Source organism: Protomyctophum bolini (assembly GCF_963924005.1).
Source record: "Protomyctophum bolini genome assembly, chromosome: 11".
Classification (NCBI taxonomy): Eukaryota; Metazoa; Chordata; class Actinopteri; order Myctophiformes; family Myctophidae; genus Protomyctophum; species Protomyctophum bolini.
In genome coordinates, this window is record NC_137872.1 from 34,735,295 (window position 1) to 34,757,839 (window position 22,545).

At 42.7% G+C, this 22,545-nt stretch overlaps 2 protein-coding genes and 1 long non-coding RNA gene across 6 annotated transcripts; 1 reads left to right on the forward strand and 2 right to left on the reverse strand.

The window, feature by feature from the left end:
* Positions 1-24: 24 nt before the first annotated feature.
* Positions 25-4,260, reverse strand: rnf113a (ring finger protein 113A; the record flags this gene model as incomplete). 2 transcript variants are annotated; one of them, XM_080775643.1, is made up of 10 exons in its annotated part: positions 25-162; positions 281-387; positions 479-572; positions 689-778; positions 879-985; positions 1,099-1,208; positions 1,982-2,089; positions 2,381-2,479; positions 2,636-2,705; positions 4,137-4,260. In XM_080775643.1, 10 exons carry the CDS (start codon positions 4,253-4,255, stop codon positions 92-94), a joined length of 975 nt encoding a protein of 324 aa, XP_080631769.1. In that variant the 3' UTR covers positions 25-91. The 2 variants fall into 2 exon arrangements, with proteins under 2 accessions (XP_080631769.1, XP_080631770.1); XM_080775644.1 differs by having other exon boundaries at positions 2,636-2,712; positions 4,147-4,255.
* A 503-nt stretch (positions 4,261-4,763) lies between these two features.
* Positions 4,764-21,221, forward strand: rundc3aa (RUN domain containing 3Aa). Of its 3 annotated transcripts, none has more exons than XM_080775721.1 (11): positions 4,764-4,942; positions 12,641-12,768; positions 14,533-14,666; positions 14,883-14,968; positions 15,112-15,201; positions 15,505-15,585; positions 15,719-15,884; positions 16,460-16,617; positions 17,406-17,519; positions 18,878-18,984; positions 19,535-21,221. In XM_080775721.1, exons 1-11 carry the CDS (start codon positions 4,836-4,838, stop codon positions 19,675-19,677), a joined length of 1,314 nt encoding a protein of 437 aa, XP_080631847.1. In that variant the 5' UTR covers positions 4,764-4,835; the 3' UTR covers positions 19,678-21,221. The 3 variants fall into 3 exon arrangements, with proteins under 3 accessions (XP_080631847.1, XP_080631849.1, XP_080631848.1); XM_080775723.1 differs by having other exon boundaries at positions 12,641-12,756; XM_080775722.1 differs by lacking the exon at positions 4,764-4,942 and adding an exon at positions 11,366-11,696 and having other exon boundaries at positions 12,641-12,756.
* On the reverse strand, positions 5,990-10,451 carry LOC308323867. Its single transcript, XR_013964853.1, has 2 exons — positions 9,646-10,451; positions 5,990-7,763 (listed from the first exon to the last, which is right to left on the reverse strand). It is a non-coding gene; the product is annotated as an uncharacterized lncRNA (long non-coding RNA).
* Positions 21,222-22,545: the final 1,324 nt, after the last annotated feature.

A 22,545-nucleotide genomic window follows, 5' to 3' on the forward strand; every position in this document is an offset into this window, starting at 1 on the left:
TAAACGGCAAAACAATCACTCACATTGACTATGAATATCAACATTTTATTCCAAATTGAAAAGGGGGAGGGGGGTTGGGTACACAATGAAGCTAATCGTCTTCCTCATCGGAGGGTGGCTGGTCTGTCATAGCCTTTTGTTTCTGGATCTTTGTCATCAGTTCTGGAATAAAGGAAGTGAAATCAGAACACTCAGGATAATTCAAGTTTTTAAAATAGTTCAAATCTATTGATTTCTCTGAGGCTCCCCATAAGATGTATCATATCAAGGATCTTCCTACCTTTAGCGGGGTTGAAGACGCCGTTGGTCTGTGTGTTGCACACATAGCAACGTTGGGACTTGCGGTAATGCTGTAGTGCGCAAGCCTCACAAAAGTAATGTCTACACCTGGGAGAAATAATGTGGGGTTATCAAATGCACATGTGGTTAAAAGTTTCTCCACATACACAGCAGTGATCCCGAAATGGAAGCGGCTTACTTTGTGATAACGGGGTTCGTGTAGGAATTCCTACAGATGAAGCACTTGAAAGGAATGTCCTCCTCGTCACTGCTCACCTCGTAGTTCTCTTCGTCTAGAGGAGAACACAAGTGGCGTTCAGGGATGTCATACTTGTACAATAGAAGTTGGCCACAGCGAACTAATAACCTACGCAGACAGAATTGCACGTTTCCCCGTCATATTACTCACCATTGGCGCCATATCGGCCCTCGTCCAGCTCCCTCTCAATCTGCCAGCCATGCTTGTAGTCCGAGCGGTCGTGCAGGAACTTGCAGCTGTCTGTTAAACAGGAGTGAAGCTCATGGGCATGTTCCATAGTAATGACTGAACAGTTTTCACTTTAACAGGAGACCAAGTCTTTCAAGCCTCTACAACCCACCTCCAAAGCCACAGAAGCCAGTTTCTTTGTAATCTTTGCAGATGTCTGGCTGGTAGTCCCACCTGACTGTGGCCCTAAGGTGTTCAGGGGCCCGAATCGGTCCCTTCCTAAAGAACGGGGTGGAAGAATCAATCTCTGTTGTATGAATCTTAATGACAGTAAAGGGGGGTTGGACAATTAGTCCAGGATGTACAAAATAAATAGGATTTTGAGTGCTCACCTAACCATGCCTGAGGAAGCGTTGCCCATGGTGGTGTCTTTTGGCTTGATGAACTTGGTATAGTTGTTGATTCCGCGATAGATTTTATCATCCTCTTTACCTTCTAGCTCCTGTTGAGGAAAAAGTATATTTTTTACTGTTTTGAAAAAACATTTTAAAACAGTTCTGTGACTCAGGAGGTAGAGCAGGTCGTCCAATGATGCCTGGGTCGGCGGTCCGAATCCCGGCTCCTCCTGTCCACACGTCGAAGTGTCCTTGGGCAAGACACTGAACCCTACATTGCCTCCAACTGTGTGAGCTTGCCACCATTGGTGTGTGGATGTGGGAAGTGAGGACGCTGCTGTCGACTGTTCGCTGCTTCACCTCCCAATGTATGAATGAATGAACCATTGTAAAGCGCTTTGAGCACTTGGAAAAGCGCTATAAAATGCAATTCATCATTATTATTATTAAAACATGGCAAATAAGTTTAGGGATAAGGAGTGAGGGGTGGCACAAGATAGGGCCCTATATCCCTATGACGGTAGAAATGTGGCATGCCCAGCCAGGACTATGCAGTGGAAAAACACCACAACAAACAGGAAACATAGGAGCCAAGTCACCTTGACAGTAGAGAATGTTAGATGTGTGCACCAAGAGCATCTGCTATCTCAGAACTATAAGCTGAAGGTACAAATATAGTCTCTGAAACTTCCAGTGTTGATTCTTCAGAAAACGGCAAAGCAACCACATGACTAGTTTAGATTATTCTGGCCGAATAAGCCGATACAACTGCCCCAATACATGGCCAAATAGTTTACTTGACAGAACTATTTTGTCCTTAATTGCACACACAAAAATGAGACGAGTCATTAACAAAGCCTATTTAAATCAATCTCCTTACCTCCATGAGTTTCTGACTCCTCTCAAAGATGGCCTGTGCATCCTTGTCTCTCTCTGTGTCCAGCTCATATACAGCGGTCGCGCCCATATCGTCAGGCCCTGACGGTTTCTTTTCAGAGAATGGGAGGGAAAATAAAACATTTAATAAGCTTCAATTGGGCCAACTCTGCTGAGATGGTATGTAGCTATAACAACAGAAAATAATATGTTATGTAAAATCAACTGAATCAAACATATTGAGACAGACATAATGGCTAGAAGTTGTCATCAGTGGGGTTTGGAGGTCGACTACTGATGAATAAAGTATGTGACCCATAGGGCTTGATTTGTGTCAAGTTCATGAGCTCCGGTACCTAATCATTTACAAATTAAGCACTAGCGACGATGGATTTGAACTCACTGCTGACCGTGTAGACTTGTAGGCAACCGTGACCTTCTTCTCCTCTTTGTCACCTTCACCGTCACTGGATGACGCGGCCTCTTTCTCGACTTTCTTTGTCTGCAAAAGGAGACGGACGGTGTCAGACTGGCGGTCAAGTGAATTAAACAATAGGCCGGCTAGTTCTGAAGCGATTGTGAACATGAGTTCAGTCAGACTATGTAAGTAAGTACATTTTATTTATAAAGCACCAAAAATGTCAAATGAACACATTACCCTCTGAATCATAGGGTTCACTCGAGTTTCTTTCTTCTCCCTTCTGACCACATTTTTTTGGTCTTCATCACTGCCATCTGAAAAGATGAACCCATCAAGCGTCACGTGAAAATGTACGGGAAACACACACACACACACACACACACACACACACACACACACACACACACACACACACACACACACACACACACACACACACACACACACACACACACACACACACACACACACACACACACACACACACACACACACACACACACACACACACACACACAAGTCACCAGGTTTGCTATTTTTGTGGCGCCAGTCCCTCCTATACAGGTTTACCTGTGTGAAGTGAGGGGCACTAATATATTAAAGTCTAACTCACTAATGTTGATTAGGATGATGTGATGTAATGGTGATGTAAAACAAATGGTGCAACAACGGTGCAACAACGCCATTAACAATAAAGAGACAATATGATGTAAATGACACATTTATCCCGTCATTGTCAATGCGGTTACAAAACATACATTGAACTAAAGACAAACATTAAACCTGTGTATAGGAGGGGCTAGCGCCCCTCAAAAACGCCATTGACAATGGACAGAGTTTAAGGTTTGTTTAGTCGCTAACACAAACATTAAATGTTTGTTTTGTCTGTTTGTATTACATCACCTAATCTGACATAGCCGCAATTTGCAACTCTAGATTTTTTAATAATGGGATGAATCTAGAGTTGCAATACCCTCCATTGACTCCCCACTCATCCAATTTGGTTTGCGATCTGCTTGTCTTAAACTACATTAAACTCACCAACATTGCAGCTGGAGTCCAAGCTTGAATTATCCTCTTTCAATCTGCCGAGCCCGTAGACAATGTTATGAGCTACTTTCTGTCAAGAAATTCTGTGATGGTGATTCTTTTTTAAAGTGCTGGAGTTTGGAAGCACTCGTCGTACGTCACTGAACGGTCCTGCATCACCTGTTTCGAATTTGCACATAATGCAGGAGGCAGCAGCGCGACCCGTGAAAATAAACGAGTGCTTCCAAACTGCAACACTTGCAAAAAGAATCACCTGCAGAGGATGTCTTGACAGAAGTAGCTCATAACATTGTCTACAGTGGATTTGTATGAAAAACAAGGGCAGATTGAAAGAGCTTGGACTACAGCTGCAATGTTGGTGAGTTTAACGTCGTTTAATTAAGACAAGCAGATCGCAAACCAAATTGGATGAGTGGGGAGGCAATGGAGGGTATTGCAAGTTTTGCAACTCTAGATTCATTCCATTATTAAAAAATCTAGAGTTGCAAATTGCGGCTAACCTAATCATAGCAACATGAGTTAGACGTTAATATATTAGCGCCCCTCACTTCACACGGGTGTGATTTTTTATTTGCGTCTGGGCTGATTTCAGGGACTGCTGTTGGTGAGATGTGAAGCTAGCAGCAGTAGTTGTAGCCATTATACTATCAGTAGGTACAGAGAATGCACATGTTCGATTCCGTTTGACCAGCTCTTACCTTTATCACTGTCGCTTGCTTTTCTCTTTCGTGCGGAGAAATTAGATTTCTTAGTAGATTTCTTAAACAGAAATGTGCAAGAAGCTTTAGGCTCTTCTGAGTCCGCCATTTTCAAAACAATGTAAAAGAAAAAAGAAAAAGAAACGACCTAACTTACATTAGCGACTCCCTGTGGCCTGGAGACATACTGGATGTCTTTAGTATCTTTGAAGGACAAGTTGCGCACTCTAGTGGGCAATAAGCAAACCATCACTGCAATTTATTCTAGCGTATCGTGTGGTGGCCTGGTGGGTGATATTATTTTCGAAACACGTCTTTCTTTACTAGTAGTGACATCATCACTCACATCAGATTGCACTGTTCTGTAGAATACATTTTCTTTCCTATATATTTATATATATTATTTATAGAATATATGATCTTTTCGGTCATCATTTGGGTCTGTCTGTGTCGTGTCCGTGGACACATTGAGTGACTGAAGGGAGTTTTTCTCTCTCTCTCTCTCTCTCTCTCTCTCTCTCTCTCTCTCTCTCTCTCTCTCTCTCTCTCTCTCTCCAGCATCTCCGCTCCGACCCTCGAAGAGGACAGCAGGCATTACGACCGACGTAGGGTCCAGGAGGAGGGAGGGGTCCGTCCGTCCAGTGCAGGCAGGGAACCCGAAAGGCTCCGATCGAGCCGCCCGCTGCTGAATGGAGTCTGGCTGCATCCACACAGCAATGGCTATGGGCTTGACATCGAAAAAGGCATCAACTCGGAGCGTCGGTGTGGAGCGGAAAAATCTCATCACGGTTTGCAGGTATGTAGCCTATCATCACAATATGCAGCCCATCTCTGCGGGTGACACGACATTGACATTTAGCAAATACCTTTCCTTGCCGGCTTCATTCATGGTCTTCTGTGTCAGAGATCGTCCAAGAAAACACCAGGACAGTATAGTATGATTACGGTTTAAAAAAAGGGGAAAAAAGATATAGGCCTAATTTTAAAAGAAATGCTTTATTCAAAGCTAAATCACCATCGTTATTAAGAGGGGATGGAGGCAGGCGGCTCAGCCTGCAGGCAGGTGCGTTTTCACCTTCAGGTAACCGTACCCCGGACATGATATGATGACATGACATGACATGGCTCCGTTCTGTTTAAATCAATCATGTTCATTCTGAATCTGAACTATAGCCTATAGGAGTAGGCCTATATAACACCGGCCGTCTATCATAATATCTCCGCGGTATAATGGCAGTATAAATGTATAATATAGGCCAGTTTCTTCTTCCATCACCAAAGTGACACTGTAATGATCAGGGCCTGTTTGGGACAAGGACATTCGGAGGCTTTGACTATAACGCTCCTTTAGCAGACTGTGCTGCTAGAATGTGAATGTGGAGGAAGCTATTATTGATCATAGCAGAATGTTTGTTGACACTGTACTGTAGGCGTTGCTGTCATTTAGCTTTAAGAATAAATTATGTCACATGGTGGCCTGAGAGTCTGGGCCTCTATTTTTATCATCAGAGACTTACACAGGAATTAACTATTGTTGAGGAAAATACCTTTATTTAATTAGGCAAACCTTACCTGTCTACTTATCTACTTATCTGTCTACTTATCTACTTCTCTGTATTATTTGCAATTGAATAGTTGACTCGTGCTTAGACTGAGCTTATAGTTAATATGTAGTATATGGTTCATGTTCATGGTTGAATTCTGTCCTAAAGTGTATCATGTGTCAATTAGCCTATTGATTATTCTCATTGGTTGATAATTGTCTGAAGTGAATGTGCAGCATTTGTTGTGGAAAATAAAACAAACTCAAAACACTACAAATATTCAGACTCTGAAATAGACACACAATCAAGCAAGTGTTTTATTACAGTATACCTTTCTGTCAAAGGTTCATCTCTTAGTGACACACATACATTGTAACTGAACATACATAGCATCACACAGTGCATGCTTCAAAAGAAAGAAAGTTCAACAACAGACTTAAGACGGCAACAAAGATTAGCAAGAGCACACAAAGACGACTGTTTGTATTTGGCCTTATTCCAGTGACTGACCACCAGGCTAAGACCATTTTAATCCAAACATTTAAAGACGAAGGACAGAGGACAAGAGAGACTGAAATAAATTCCAACAAGTAATGCTCATTACACAATAGTCCCACCACACCCCCATATCTCCTAATGGAAGACATTGACATTGATTAGGTACAGTTTGGAAGGCACTTCTTCCAGGCTTTGAATATTTGATCAAATATCTGTATCACTGTCAGCCCCGGTCTGCAGATCTGTCGATGACGGCATTGTTTCTAGAAATGGCCATCAGGGAACTATACATCAAAATTACTTTTGTATTTCTCTTCTTCATATCAACCATATATTCTGGTGACAGTCGATGGCATTCAAGTAGTTAAAGGTTGAGTGTGACCTCAGGTTTTACCGCAGAGATACTGTAGGCTACTTGCTGCTGTCACTTCTGGCTGTGCATTGTGTCATGCTAAATTGCTGTGTCCCAGCTATCATGTTTGTGGAGATCAGCAGGGCAACGTTGCTTCTAATGCAATGCAACGACACCGTAGACAGCCTTGTTTCTGCTGACAGAGATGCAGCTATACTTTCAGATCCTTAACCTCGCTAAAAAGCTCACATTAGTGCTCAGTTAGAACAACAGTTCAAGCATTTTTTTTTCTTCGAAATACACGTGCGTATATATAAAGTTTAACATCTGTTCCTTCACTATTACATCATACACATTTAACATACAATCAACACACACAGAGATTAACATTTTTCAAATCCCTTTTACAGTTCATTTGATGATCTCATATCATTTTTTGGGACTTAAAATGTTTGTTTGCTTGTTTGTTTGGGGTTATGCAACTTTGATCCATATAGGCTTAATACAAGAATCTTTTGTATTGTAATAAAATGTTCGTTCAATGTTATATCTCATGGGAGGAGGGTCCTAACAAACATAAATTAGCTTTATAGTCCCATTGAGAGTTCACCATTATGTATATTCGTATATTTTTTTTTTTTACCAGTTCTGGCATAGTGTACTGTTTCTAGGCTCCTTTTGATATCATGTCAGAGGGTTTCAAGGCCCTATTTACTTCATTTATGATGAGACATACATATACAGCAATAGACATTTGTTTTTATAATAAAGGGAAACCTGCTGAACAGTTTTAACACCATGGGAAACATTTTCTACTTTAGGTTTATGTCATGATTTAGGCTTGATGCATTCGGTTTAAACAAAATGAAATTAGAACTCAAATGTGCATCTTTGCCAAGAAAGTGATAACAGTTTGACTTTGATGATCTGACATATTGTGGCATTGTTGCTCTGGGTATCAGATTTAGTCTAACACTGGCTCTCAGAGCCAAGATGCTGTAATTGTTTAAGAATTTACATAAAATTACTCTGGTGTATTGAAAAAGCCTACTGTAAACCAGGGAAATCAGCAGTCACAAGTTTCTTTTTTTCAGGCCATATGATGTAATGTATAGGCCTAATATTTACTGTTTTTCAATTTTTTGTTTTTCATTATTCTTGCTAAGGGCTCACATGCCGAGGTCCAAGACTGGATGAACATTGCTGTTGTCGACACAGGGAACCTAAGGAAACATAGACACAATTGATGAGACTTTAGAGATGTTCTAGATTTTCTCACTATTTCTTCCTGCAAAAAAAGGGAAGATGGGAAAAGGAAGGAAGGAATGTTGGTGTGTTGCATTCTGCCTGAGGTTGAAGTCGTCATATTCCTAATTTATATTTATAATTTATACTATACGTACAACTAAATATAAATTTGCCATTAGGTGTGGCTCAACAATATTTCAGGTGCAAAGTGCTATGAGTAAAACATTCTCAGATTTTACTACACAAAAGCAGGGCTTGTCTTGAACTTGTCTTGAACAGCATAATTTCACAAAGATTTGCGTAATTTTTGTCTTAGGTGTCTTTTCTTTTTTTGTCATTTGTTCCTTGTTAAAGAAACATCTCCAATCCTTCCATATTGTAATAATTCACAGTGGCATACTGTTGTCTTTCATGTTACTCCCCCTTTTAAATACAAACATATATCTGCACTCAGTTCTCCCCATTCAGAACCCCTTTTCCTATCTTGCGCACCGATCCATTCTCACATACTCTGACCATAAAACACTTTGCCTGGACTCTCATTCACAGGGGGAGAGGAAAGGAGACACACCCTCCTTCAACTATATCATATTTCAGTGTGTTTGGATATATGCCCAGAAATCATAAGCATTAATCCCATTAAACATTTCCATTACAACACATGGGAATCTCCTTGTCTATACTCGTGCTGTCTGGATGGAGAATGCTGATCCAGTACAGGACTGGGCCTCTCCACCACAGTCCAGGTTGATAAAAAACAAGCAAACCCTCAGGTGGGGTGACACAAGTCTGTGGCCATGGAGAAGTCCGCCTGTGTCAGCTGTTCCACGACTAAGCAAAGAGAGGCAGGAAGAGGAAGAAAGGGAATGAGAGAGAGAGAGAGAGAAAGAAAGAAAGGAGTCAAGGATGGGCTCATGGGGAAATGTGGAAAAAGTAATAAAACCGAACACTTGATGAGTTAATTAAAGGCTTGATCTGCTTGGCATAGCTGCTGACACAGTATGGTCCATTTAGAGTACGGTAGACCAAATGAACACTTCCGATTTTTACCGTGCAGGTGAATTATTGTAGGGCTATAGATGTTGTTGCTGATCAAACAGAGCTGTGTAAGTAAGTACAGTAGAAGAACAAGAGGGCGTTTGAAGAGAGTTGAGAGTGGGCCTGGCTGTGATCCAGAGTGAGTGAGAGGGGGCACAAAAGACGCTTGTCATACTGCCCTGCAGTTGTTTTTCAGTGTCAAATCGTACCAAGTGCATGTTGCTGTGGCAGTCTATCGATTTGCATTTTGAGGCATGCCAGTGATTCCTACTTGTTAACTCCCCTTCACACCAAAATACCGTGGTCCACTTCTAATCATTTCAATGTAACATCAGCTTTCGTTACATGAATTGCATCAGCACAAATAATAATGTCTTAATATCAAATTATGTCGTAATGTCAGAGTGAGACCACCCTTCTGATGTCATACTACATTTTGACACTTTTCTGTAACAGAATCTTGAAGTCCAGCACAACAAACTGCTAAATGGACAGAGTCAGCCGTAGGTGGCCACGGCCACACCCCTGAACTATTTGTACTTTACTAGAAAAGTCATGTTGACTGATGGAGTGTAGCCTACTGCATGTATGGCGACTTTGGGTACCCAGAAAAGCGCCATATAAATCGTATATATTATTATTATTAAAGCAGAGTCTATGGGTCACTGTGGAGAGCAGTGTCTATCTACTGGGAGGCATCCTATCTAGACAAAACGACAAGTGTGGCATCCTGTACCTATTTATGACCACCACCCAAGAGGACTGTCCTACATGGGTTTCGTATAGTACATGTCTTGATAGAATTATGATGCTACTGACCTGCTTCCTCGATAAATCCTGCATGATCAAAAAATTAAAGGTTCCGGAAACAAATGTAATCCAGTTTTTGAAGTAACTTTCGATAAACCCTCTGCAGAGGTTGCCATGGCGTCTGTATGTTCCCTGTGATGGTGTTGTTGTTGTTCTGTTTTGTCTTTTTGTGTCGTGGAGTTAACTGCCAGTCCCCTCGCCCGTCGACGCCTATAGAGGACGTCTAGAGGGTTTTGCGTTTGGGAAAGAACTTCAAGGCTTTCCGAAATGAAGTGGTCGTCGTGCCCCTGCTGAACGAGGCACCCCCGAGGTTGAACTTGGTCTTGGCACTGACAAAGGTCTGGCTGCCCAGGGACGTGGTCTTCCTTCCCCTGGTGATGAAGGAGTCTCCCATGGCATATGTCGCCTTTGCCCTCTTTATTGTGCTGCTGCCCATGGAGATGGCTGTCTTCCCCTCGGTGATGCTGGTGTTGCCCATTGTGGCGAAGAAGATCGTCTTCCTGACCCGGCGGCTGAGACGGTTGTTTTTTCTGGGGTTCACTCGGCACAGCGCATCGGCATCGCACACTCATGCAGCACACCCTGCTCCGCGAGCCCTTTGGGGTGTGATAGTAACAGCAGCTCTACGTTCCAGAACAGACCAGAAATGCTAAGCGCGGAGAGAGCTACCCACCGTGTCACATAATACTGTCGTTGAGCTGGAAAACGTGGGCTCTGGAAGGCCACATACCACCACATGTGTCCCTGTGAATGGACAGAGGCAGCCGTAGGTGGCCACAGCCTATCTGGGGGGGGGACCAGGACAGTGGAACGATTGTCCCCGTCACCACGACGACATTGGACAGCTGAAGGAGACATTGTTGCAACAGGGGACAATCTGTGGTGACATCACTTTCATCCGAACCATTGTTCCCTATGGCACCTAGTTGTAAGACATTGCTACTGTGAAAAATGTCATATAGCATTCTTAAAATGACATGCACGGCTAAGACATGGAAGGTGGTATGTGTTCATATTTCTCATATATAGCTGAGCTTTTATATTATACCCGTATTATTTTCATATCTTTGCTTTCCTTTGAAATATGGGTGTGGCTCAGTGTTTTTCGTTTGAGATTTGTATATTTAATTGTATGTATATTTAATTGAGTCTATATTTTCTTCCACCTTTTGACCACATTAATATATCTAAAAAGTCAAAGTTGTTTAATAACTAAAATAATCAAGCCAAGCAATGTTTAAGCATTGTTACTTTTATATGCACCAGTCAGTCTTCCTCCTAAAGACATATTTTCCTAATGATTTTGCTGTTGAACACACCGCATAGTTATTTGAAATGCATGCAGACAGAAATATAGACCGGTATTAACAACATGCAAAATGAAACATGCTTTAGCGCCGAAGAACTGAATGAACAATATGGGGTGAGAATCGTAGGAGAACAGTGTGCTGATGGCATGCTCTCTTGTGTCTCCACATACATCACACACACACACAGCTCTGTCACACTTCCCCTCCCTACCAGCAAATCCTCATCTCATTACTGGCATCATTTGAATAATGATCACAGCAAGGGCTGTGGAAAATCTTTCTCATTTGAACGCAAGCCCATTAAGCTCGCCACTCATTTTGCACTTACACACATTGTTGGATATACACCTTTTCAAAAGTGACAAATTCATTTAAACATTGGGTTTATTTGAAAAGCAACTCCCGATTCACTGACCTGCTAAAACGGACACGATAGACATCCCCCAGTTTTGAGTGTGTACACAGTATTCACGTGTGAAAATTCCAGTAGAGGTTGCTGTGAGTTTCTGTTCCCCTTGTGAGGGTGGTTTTGACCACCGACACGGACCTGGTTCCATGGGTGAAGGTCACGGTTGTGATAGAGCTTGTGTTCTCGCCTCGTGTGACAGAGGTTTTGCCCACCGCTAAAGTAATGTTGCCCAAGGTTATAGTGGTCCTGCTCCAGGAGATCGAAGATTTACCCCAGGAGAATGCGTACTTAGTCTTCAGGATCAAAACCCTGCCTTTAGTGAAGGATGTCTTACTCGACAAGTATGTGGTTTTCCACTCATCGTTAGTGTCTGTTTTCGACTGCTTTTCCAATTTTGGTGTTTTAGACCTGGTCCCTGGAGTTCTGTCCATCGATCTTAGGTGGTTCTGCGCTTGGACATCAACGCTTTGCGGAAAGAGGTGGTGGTGCTTCCTCGAGTGAAGCTGGCTCGTCCCAAAGCTACCGTCGTCTTTTCTCTCTGAATGGTGGAATCTCCCATGGAGGTTTTGGTCACTCCCCTGAAGATGGAGGAGTTGCCCAAGGAAACGAGAGTCTTTCCCCTGGCAATAGAGGTTTTACCTACGGCCAGGGCAGTCTTGCCCTCAGTAATACTAGTGTTGCCCATCGAACCGGAGGCAGTGAGCCCTGGTCCGTCGTGCCTCTTAGCAAGTACACCGCATAGCCTCCTGCCTCTAGTACAGCAGGGTAAGGTCAAAAGCCAAACTAAAGCGGTGGCACAAACTGCCCTAAATAGATCAGACCATCGTATAGAGGAGGGGGAGGGAGTATTTCATCATTCCTTGATTATGGTCGGTCCTCCTTTGAGGGACCCAAAGTGACCTGGAAGCCCGGGGTGGACAAAGGCTGCAGCGCCGCTGATACCGTGTCATCTGCCACTGGAAAGAGACAGGGTGTTAATTGTATGGTTGTCATGGTAACACTGCCAAAGAACTGAAGGGTTACATTGTGCCAGTCGCACAATCGCGGTGACCTCAGTAGCATCAGATGGCGCGTCTCCCAAAAACCTTACTTCTCGCTATTGTTCTGACCTTCAAATACAGTAGTACATTTGTCTTGGATGTTGGTGCTTGCACTACACTTTATTTGCACACATTGTATTGACGCTCTCAGTCTCAACACGTCAAAAGTCAATTTCCTTCACATGACTATATAGTACAAAAATATTCTAATTGCTAAAGTGATGTCTTTTTCTGTACTTGTCCAGATTCTCTGTGAAGACTCTCCTAGAGAAGTACACCGCAGAGCCTATAGATGACTCGTCTGAGGAGTTTATCAACTTTGCTGCCATATTAGAACACATCCTCAGCCACCGCTTCAAAGGTAACACAACAGGTAACATACGATGCTCTGATGAAGGCTCTTAGCCGAAACACGTACGCGTTCGTTTATTGATGTGCGCCAATACCAAAGGTGGAAATGTGAGTACTTTATATTCCATTGATTAGGTATAGCTGATCAAAACCAACTGCTTTTGAATGTGTGACGAATGGCGATAAAGTTGAAGAACAAGCGATATCTTAAGATATCACTTTATAAAATTGTGCAATGCTGTGTGAAACGTAATTATATTATTACCAGCGGAGTTGCATTGATTGGGCTTATATTTTTACTCTTCTTCTTTTTGTCTGTACATTTGTCTTGTTTGAAGGATATTTCCAAAATAGATAAACTAATTGGCATGACACCTTTTGAAATGGTTTGCCATAGGGAAAAGAAGAACAGTACCGTATGAACTCTTCATAATTATTGGCCAAAAGGTGATGTGGCAGGGGAGGGTGAGGCTTCTCATTAAAAGCTGTGTAACTTCCAAAGATGTCATGTTTCATGAGCAGTTGAAGAAAGTTTTCTCATTTGGCAAAGAAGAACTCATGGGATGAAGAACTCATGGGACTCCTTAAAGGAGTGTAACATGCAGCACGGCCTATATAAAAAGGTGCATCATTTATTATCAGACAACGTAACCCATTTTTTAACTTATCTTCATATAATTGGTCCTCTCTGATGCGCATGATAAAATGGTATTATTTTTGAGGGGCGCCGGCCCCGCCTATACACAGGTAACATTTTTGTCTTTAGTTAGTTTGTTTCGAAAACGCCATTGACAACGAAGAGAAAATGTACGTCATCTTGTCCCTAACACAAACATTAAATGCCATTAACAATAAGGAGAATTTAATGTTTTATTTGTTTTGACACTGTTTGTTTTACATCATCACTACACGTAAAACATACCTGTATGTATTAAGTTTGAGTCGTATTACCGAATTCCCTCCTCGATGTTGTAAGATGATAAGAGCGCCCCTCAATTCACACGGGTGTGATTTTAATTTTATTTTTATTAAGGCAAGAACAATGGCGTCCATTATAGGATTCTAACTTTCCAGAAATAGAAAAGCCAGCAATTTCTACTAGCTTGGGTTCCCCATCGATGATGTCACTGGTAGATATGAAGATAGGTTGAAAATGTCTGAAGTCGTCTTTTAATGGATTCATGTAACACCACAACATTGTCAGGACATTATATGTCGCAGACAGAGCAAGCAGAGAACTGGTTAAATATTCACCGCACTTGTTGACCTCCCCAGGCCACACCCGCTTCCATTTGTTTTAGGTCTCCACTCTACTGAGCACATTTATCTTGTTCTGTTGTTCAATAGATTTATTTAATTATTTTCTGACAACAGACAGCTAATCATATCCATAATCTCTACACTATACAGTGTCTCTACATTGAGCTGTACTATATTCTATATGTGCATGTTAACCCATTTAGGCCTGACGTAAAAAAAAAAGTCTTCTAAATTCTGACAGTTTTCTGAAATCCCTCATGTGTCTGTATCAGTGGTGCTCAATATTTCATGTCAAGGACCCCAAAAATATATGAAATTGGCTGGCGACCCCCATCTGAAAATATGTCGCTCTGAAAGAATATATAAACATTTGCGCCACATTTTCGCGATTTTTGACAGCTAAAGTACAACATAATGCTTAAAACACCAAAAGGGGTTTCCGCCCCAAAATGGGTTAACTGTGTGGACTACTGTAGGTAGGAGCAGGTACAGTATGAGTCATCACTGTGTTTAAACCTTGGACCAGGTTCAGGAAGCTGGTTCAGCTCGGATGGCCAGCGCAGTTTTTGGGAATACATCCGGCTAGCATGCAGCAAGGTGCAGAACAACTGCATCGCCAGCATAGAAAACATTGAGAACATCAGCACATCACGAGCCAAGGCAAGGATCCTGTGTGTGTGTGTGTGTGTGTGTGTGTGTGTGTGTGTGTGTGTGTGTGTGTGTGTGTGTGTGTGTGTGTGTGTGGCTGCGTGCATGCCTTTGTGTGTTCGAGTGGGACAGAGAGATGGGTGGGGCATAGAGAGATAGAGAAATCCCTCTGTTCCTACTCACTACTTTCTCAATCTGTGCGCCCCATTCTCTGCCCACTCTCTATAGGGCCGGGCATGGATTCGAGTCGCCCTAATGGAGAAGCGCCTGTCAGAATATGTGGCTACAGCCCTGAGAGACACTCGAACGACCAGGTCAGATTGACCACAGCAACGTTTAATAAATGATGTTTATTGAAAATATATCAACATTTCCAAGTATCTTTCTTATATTGAGTGCAGTCGAACTGAAACGTCACACTAGTACTTAGTGACACTGACAGCTATTCATGCGGCAGGAGGTTCTATGATGACGGTGCCATAATGCTGAGAGAAGAGGCTACAGTTCTGACAGGAATGCTCATTGGGCTCAGCGCTATTGACTTCAGGTGAAAACCCATTTAGTGCTTCAGAGCAGTTCTTATACCCTTTGAACCCAGCTTTATAAGAAATGTAATAGCACGTTTTATACACACTGTAGATACCATAAATCCCCAATTCCCCAAATGTCAATTTTGAGTGATGACACATACACAAACGCACGCACGCATGCGGCATGCGCACGCGCCCACACACACATGCACTCCCCCCCCCCCCCCCCCCACACACACACACACTTTCCACTAATGTTCTTACAAAGTTTTTTTTCTCTTATATTAAAGATTGGCATAATAATATCTTTCTCTGTGCAGTTTTTGCCTGAAGGGGGAGGTACTGGATGGCAAATCTCCAGCTGTGATCGACTTTACACCTTACCTGAAGTTCACCCAGAGGTGAGACGGACCCAGCTGAATTATTTTAAACGACCATAAGGACAACCATTAGCTGTGTGTGTCTATGTGTATACCATACATGTGATGACATGTATGGTTGTAACACTCTCTCGTGTGTTCATGGTGTGTGAAGCTATGACTACCTGAGTGACGAGGAGGACAGACGCAGCGTGGACAGCAGTAACAGTGAAGAGAGCGTCCCAGAGCATCCCTACGTCCCCCTGGTCACCGACGAAGAAAGCTGGAGCAACAAGTGTCGCAAGATGGAGCAGAGATTTAAGATTGTCTACGCCCAGAAGGTGACGACTACAGAGCAGTTGAGAATGTCTTATACGTGATGATGGAAAGTGAAGGGGTGGCGCTAATTGTACAATCGGTTGTCGCAGGAACACACTGTCTGATCTAGTTAGTCTCAAACACCTGCCCCTGACCAACCTGTAGGAGTTGGTACCCCCGGCCAAGTAGGATTCAAACCCCTAGGGCTCCATTTTCGTCACCGCTAAACCCCTTATCCCTGAACTTCTTTGCCTTTTTTTCCTATTTTGCAAAACATTTTTGAATAGTTAAAATGGCCAGTCTACAAGCTCACAACGTGTCAATGTAGATTGGCATTCAAAAATGGAGCCCCTAGTCTCTGCAGTGCTGAACAGGAACTTTAATAAGTTACACGCATTTGTAACCATTGTGAAAGGCATAATAATACTCTCAAGGAAATTTGGGAGAAATGACAGTACTCTGCTTCTGTATCTTAGAAACGATACACCATTTGTACCACCATAACGTCTCCACAATCACAGTGTTTTGTATTGTTTCTATATTAAATTGACGTTTGTCCGTCAGACTGACCCCGTCTACCTTTTGTGTTGTGGTGCAGGGTTACCTGGAGGAGCTGGTGCGTCTACGGGAGTCCCAGCTGAAGAACGTGGAGTCAGAGAACAAGCGCCTGAGAACCATGGTGGATGAGCTGACAGCTCAGAGCCACCAGGAGAAGAAGGAGCTTGAGGCTGTTGTCCTGGAGCTACAAGCACAACTGTAATTCACACATGTGCACGCTCGCACACACACACACACACACACACACACACACACACACACACACACGCGCGTGCACGCTCAAGCACTGTAAAGCCCTAACCACACCAAAGGGTCGAGACGGTTTTAGCGTTGTCCGGTGTGATATGTCTTGTTGCACGTTGACACACGTCGTCCTACAAAGTGATTCAACGCATGGAATTCAATGGCCCAAACCACACCAAAGGGTCACCATGCAACTCCTTGCAACCGTTTGGACCCAATGAGTTGCATCATGGCGACCCTTTGGTGTGGTTAGGGCTCAATGATGAATTTAAAATGCATGTTATTGGGGGCACGGTACGGTGGCACAGTTGGTAGTGCTGTCGCCTCACAGCTAGAAGGTCCTGAGTTCGATTCCCGCTCGGGACGCTGTGGGTGCTGGCGGCGTGTTTCCTCCTCCGCGTCATCAGTGCCCATACCCGAAGGCGGGGTTGGCGAAAGGGCCTTTCTGTGTGGACTTTGCATGTTCTCCCCTCACAAAAAACATGCAGTAATCCTGGTCACTAAACTGCCTCCCCTGGCCAGCCGGGGCGCCTGATGGAGGGGAAAGGAACTGGTTGGAATAACGTGTTCCTTCCACGCGCTACCACCAGGGAAACTCCCCCCTGTCAGGTGTAAAGGAGCAACTTGGACACTCAGGCATGAAGGAAGCATGAGTTCAAGTCTGTTGCTCTCCCCTTGTGCATGTTATTTTGGAATGGATGTCATGTAGTAAATGAATGTGTTTTCCTGTGGGCTTCCATCAGATCATCCCTCATCCCCTGCGATTCTGCTCATCTGGCTAAGGACCTCTCCATCCCCCTGGTCAACCAGTGGTCGACCATTAAAAACAACCAGAGTGATGTCAAGTTATTCCGCAGGTAAACCTTGATGCGATTGTTTCTTTTACACAACACTAAGTGAATAGTGAATGTAATGTGTTTTATTTTAAATAATTTGTTCACATAGTTCTATGACATGTAGAATTAGAGTCAGTATCACTGCACAACCAGAGCATGATGAAATGGACTTGTTATGCTCCATACAGGGACACAATTCAATTCAATTCAATTCAAAGGAGCTTTATTGACATGAGAAAACAAATGTTTACATTGCCAAAGCAAGTGTCACAAATACAATACAATAAAAACAGTAGAAAATGGGGAAAGTATATACAGTCAGTGGTGTACAGCATTTAACAGAGCTATGTCACATTGCATCGTTATATTAAAGCAATGAGCCACGAGAGGTCTCAGGTTACCGGGTAGGAGGGTCTTCTACCCTCCCAGCCATTGTAAAATACCCGGTAAGCTGGGGCCTCGAGTGGCGTATTGCTTTTCTAAAACGGTTACAGTTTTGGGTCTTTTACCGTGTTCAGGTATTCAGCCAATGTATATTATCTTTTTAGTGATAGATAGCATTCCATTTTGCTTTGGTTTGGTTCTCTTTCCAGTATGCCAGGTAGCTTTCTTTTTGTTTTCTTATAATCTGGTTGAGTCCAATGGGTTTCCGTCTGGTGGTTGTGCTTGCGTTTGTGTATATAGTCCCTGGACCATGGCCTCACTCACACTGTTGCAACATGCATACAATATTTGTCTTGTGTCTTGTCCGTGTTTAATGGCCGCCCAAATGCATTTCCAATGGAAGTCACATGGTTTGACAAAACATTTTTGTTTGATACGGGGGAGGGGGCACAACACAGCCATGTTGTATGCATGTTTGCAACAGTGTGAGTGAGGCCTAAGGGGGCATCCCTGTAGGTTCTCTCCGTAATTGAGGGCTATGTTATGGAGCGTGTCTGGGTTGCTTTCTTTTAGGTGGTCATGAAATGCAAGTGCTCTTTTCTTTATTTTTATGATGAGTGGGTATCTCCCTAATTCTGCCCTGCAAGCATTGTTTGTTGTTTTCCGTTGGGTGCGGAGGATGGATTTGCAAGAGTTCTGTGTGCAGAGTCTCAGTTTGGTGTTTATCCCATTTTTCGGGTTCTTGGTTGGTAAGGGGACCCCAGATGGCCAGATCTCACAACCATAGAGGGAGATGGGTTCTATAACATGGGGATGTCTATCTTAACATTCCTTTTCTCTCAGGTCGTTCGCAGCTTAACTATATGTAGACACCAAAATACACAACCTTAATTCGATCAAAGCTGAACAGACAGCACAAGTTGCACTATAAGCAAGTAATGTGAATAGTGACAAAATGAGTACAGACATTGTTCAACAAACATATGTACATTCAGGAGGAGTTTCCACAGTTTGGAACAGCTGTCTGCCGATATCAGCCTGAACTCAGACTCCCAGAAGACAGATGGGAAACAGAACGGAAACGCTGCCTGGTCCTCAGCAGGTATGAAATCTTTGAGAATACTTATAAATTATGATACAGTTTATTCATGCATTTACAGCATGTACATATGTCCAGACCGTGATGCAGTGTCAAAACAACACACAGATGCCATCTGTATTTCGTGGACTGAAACAAACTCCCCAACACAACACCAACACATACTGTACACATCATTCGGAGGTATTCACACAACCACGTGTACTGTACATACGCACACATACAAAGGCATGCTTGAGGCCTGTGTGTGGAGTGTATTTGTGTGGGAGTTTCAAGTTATGCTGGACTCAAACTCCATTCAACGAGACAAGGTTTTATTGTACAATTTACAATTACAGTTTAGGCATTTAGCAGTTGATCTTATCCAGAGCGAGCAAGGAAAATAAGTAAATAGAGTGAAATGAAAGAAATGTAATGCTAAAAGTAACTAGGATACCAGGTAAACATCAAACCTAGCAACTGTCTAAACTGCATGCTACAGTAAATATTATAGCCTACTCTTAATCTACATAACATCTGCATAGTTATATTTCTTTCCATTCTCTCCCTCCAGGAAAAGACTGTACTCCTTCAATGCTGGGCCTGTGTGGCTCTCTGGCATCTTTGCCAAGCTCCAAGTCCTTGGCTAGCCTCAAATCCAGCGAGTGCTTGGTCAATATCAGCACCGACCCCAGCCCTGCAATCTCTCCCAGCTAGGAGGTACAGAACAACAGTGCTATCAGCTGTGTCGAGACCACAGCCGAGCTAAAGCGTAATTTATACTCTGTCGGACACCATCATTTTCAAGTGAATGGTCGTACAACGAAGCATAAATTAGGCTTAAGAGCCGGCCTCAACAACCCCCCACTGGCCTGTCTGCCTGGCGATGCTGCACTGACCGTGACTAAACCACCTAGCTATAGCCACTGCTTTGTATCATTATCAGTTCCCGTCATCAAACTCAACTATGCTCTACATCCCAGTGAGTACCATGAGAATAGAAAGGCAATCTCCAATCAGTCACCACCTCTGGATTTTTCTTCAAATGGATGTAATATTTTTGACAAAGCTCAAAGGATGCACATTCTTTGGTTTAGTGCTTGTTTTTTCTTTGGCAGAACTTCAGATGAAAAAGAAGAAATACATGTACATCCAAACTGGCTTGCCTTGGGCAGGTGCAGAGTGAAAAATAAAACTGAGGAAAATGAACAAATGCTTGCACACTGCTGGGCTCCATTTGAAGGAGCGTATTAATTGCAACCTGAAAGTGCTGTGTGTGACATTTCGGGGCTACACGCCCTTCATCAGACTGTGACTGATGAAACGTCACGAAGCACTTTCCGGGTGCAATAAATACTTTTCTTCAAATGGAGCCCAGCACTGTGTGAGCATTTGTTTCATTTTACTTCAGAACATTCTAAACTAAAGCATCCATTTACCTACTGTATTTAAAGCCTTCTCCTACCCTGGTCCTTCTCTTAGTGTCTTCATTCATCATTTACCTACTGTATTTAAAGCCTTCTCCTACCCTGGTCCTTCTCTTAGTGTCTTCATTCATCATTTACCTACTGTATTTAAAGCCTTCTCCTACCCTGGTCCTTCTCTTAGTGTCTTCATTTACCTACTGTATTTAAAGCCTTCTCCTACCCTGGTCCTTCTCTTAGTGTCTCCATTCATCATTTACCTACTGTATTTAAAGCCTTCTCCTACCCTGGTCCTTCTCTTAGTGTCTCCATTCATCATTTACCTACTGTATTTAAAGCCTTCTCCTACCCTGGTCCTTCTCTTAGTGTCTCCATTCATCATTTACCTACTGTATTTAAAGCCTTCTCCTACCCTGGTCCTTCTCTTAGTGTCTTCATTTACCTACTGTATTTAAAGCCTTCTCCTACCCTGGTCCTTCTCTTAGTGTCTCCATTCATCCCGCTGCTTTGTTTGTGCGTCAGTGTGCCCTCGTTGTCGGCCTGTTTCATTATATTTCTTGTAAAAATGTGACCATTGCCATAGTTACGCGTCTTTGGACGCATACAGAAGCAGCTCGATAATATAACAGTTGATGGTCATATTCACAGATTATAGGATTGAGAAAGAGAGAGTTTAAGATTAAGAAAGACTGACTGTCCTTGTGTTAAATTGATACTGATGGTGAGTGTGAGTGTTATTAGAATAGCATTAAAGGCAAATTATGCTTCGGTGAAAAGGTGGCATGTGACAACAAGTCACTCTGCACTTATAAGAGGCGTTTTTGTTTTGTTGTGTGACTGACTGAGGGGGGGGGGGGCGGGGGGGAGAAATCATACAGTACTGTATGTGTAAATCTGTGCAGCATTAATTTATTGATCTTATCAAATGTTATGCTTAGCACCTCTGTTAGTAGACCTTATAGAGGGTATGCGTGTGACATCATCATTATACCCGGAGGTTATGCGGGAACGCCTACTGAGTGGCAAAAAACTACTTTTCTGGCCATGACTGCCCATACAACAGAAAATGATTGCATCACATGTTAAACAACGTTAAACTCACTTTGCCACTGGATTTGCCACTCACTTCATGCATGCGCAATACCCTCTATCTGATTGAACTTTCCTGGATTTTGTTTTACGTGTACTTGTACAAATGTATTTTTTTTTGTTTTATGACCAATGTTTTTTGTTGCAATAAACAGCCTTTTTCTGTTCCATCTCTGACTCTGTGTGTAAGCTACAGATAGGGTATAGAAATGAATCAGTGAAAAAAGGTATTTGCATAAACAAAACAACTGGAAAGTTTGCACTAGACTGGAGAGAACCACAACCACCTGGTAGATGCCTGTGCTATGGCACCATCTTGTGGTATGTTGTTCACTTGAAATGTCTTAAATGCTTAGTTGGCAGAACTGTTCATTAACAAAAAATAGGTGCAATCATTTGCCAGAAATATAGACCAGTGGTTCTCAAAGTGTGGTCAGGGGACGTCCAGGGGTCCTTGAGGGTGTTCTATAGGGGTCACCAGCAAAATGTGTTACAATGGCATCAAAATCAGTTTAACCACTTTAAATATATTGGCTATTTGAACATTTTAAAAACATTTGAAATATTTAAAATGCGAATCTGTGACCACGGCCAAATACCGGAATGCAGAACACTTACTAGATACAACTACAAACCATTTTCTATAAGTTCCAAAGTTGTATTAACACAGGCTCTCTACACATTTGAATACAGTTTTGATAAATTATCTTAACTATACATGCTAGGATACATCCAGACACAGAATAGTATTTTAAATTGTACAGTCAGAGTTGCTATTGCATGTTTAGACGAAAACGAGCAATATTATGATGAAGCCCAAAAGAAAGCTTGTTGTATTGTTTTGGTGTCAGTCCAGTGAGTCCACCTCTAATGACATGATGACACTGCATGTGAATTTACTATTATGGTTGCTGTAGCCTTAGCCTATAAACCAGCCTTTACTTGTACAAAGTAGGTCTTCTGTTATAACGCTGATATTGTACCCAGGAGAATACTCGTGTGAAAGCCCCAGTTTATACTAGGCCGAACAGAACTTGATCCAGGCAGCAGCATCAGACCTCCCCTCCTTGAG

Excerpts from the sequence above, each read along its gene's own strand:
- rundc3aa (XM_080775721.1), top strand. The coding sequence starts at position 4,836 with ATGGAGTCTGGCTGCATCCACACAGCAATGGCTATGGGCTTGACATCG. Across the intron at positions 15,202-15,504 it reads CTCAGCGCTATTGACTTCAG|TTTTTGCCTGAAGGGGGAGG; the intron begins GTGAAAACCCAT and ends TTCTCTGTGCAG. Across the intron at positions 16,618-17,405 it reads CTGGAGCTACAAGCACAACT|ATCATCCCTCATCCCCTGCG; the intron begins GTAATTCACACA and ends GGCTTCCATCAG.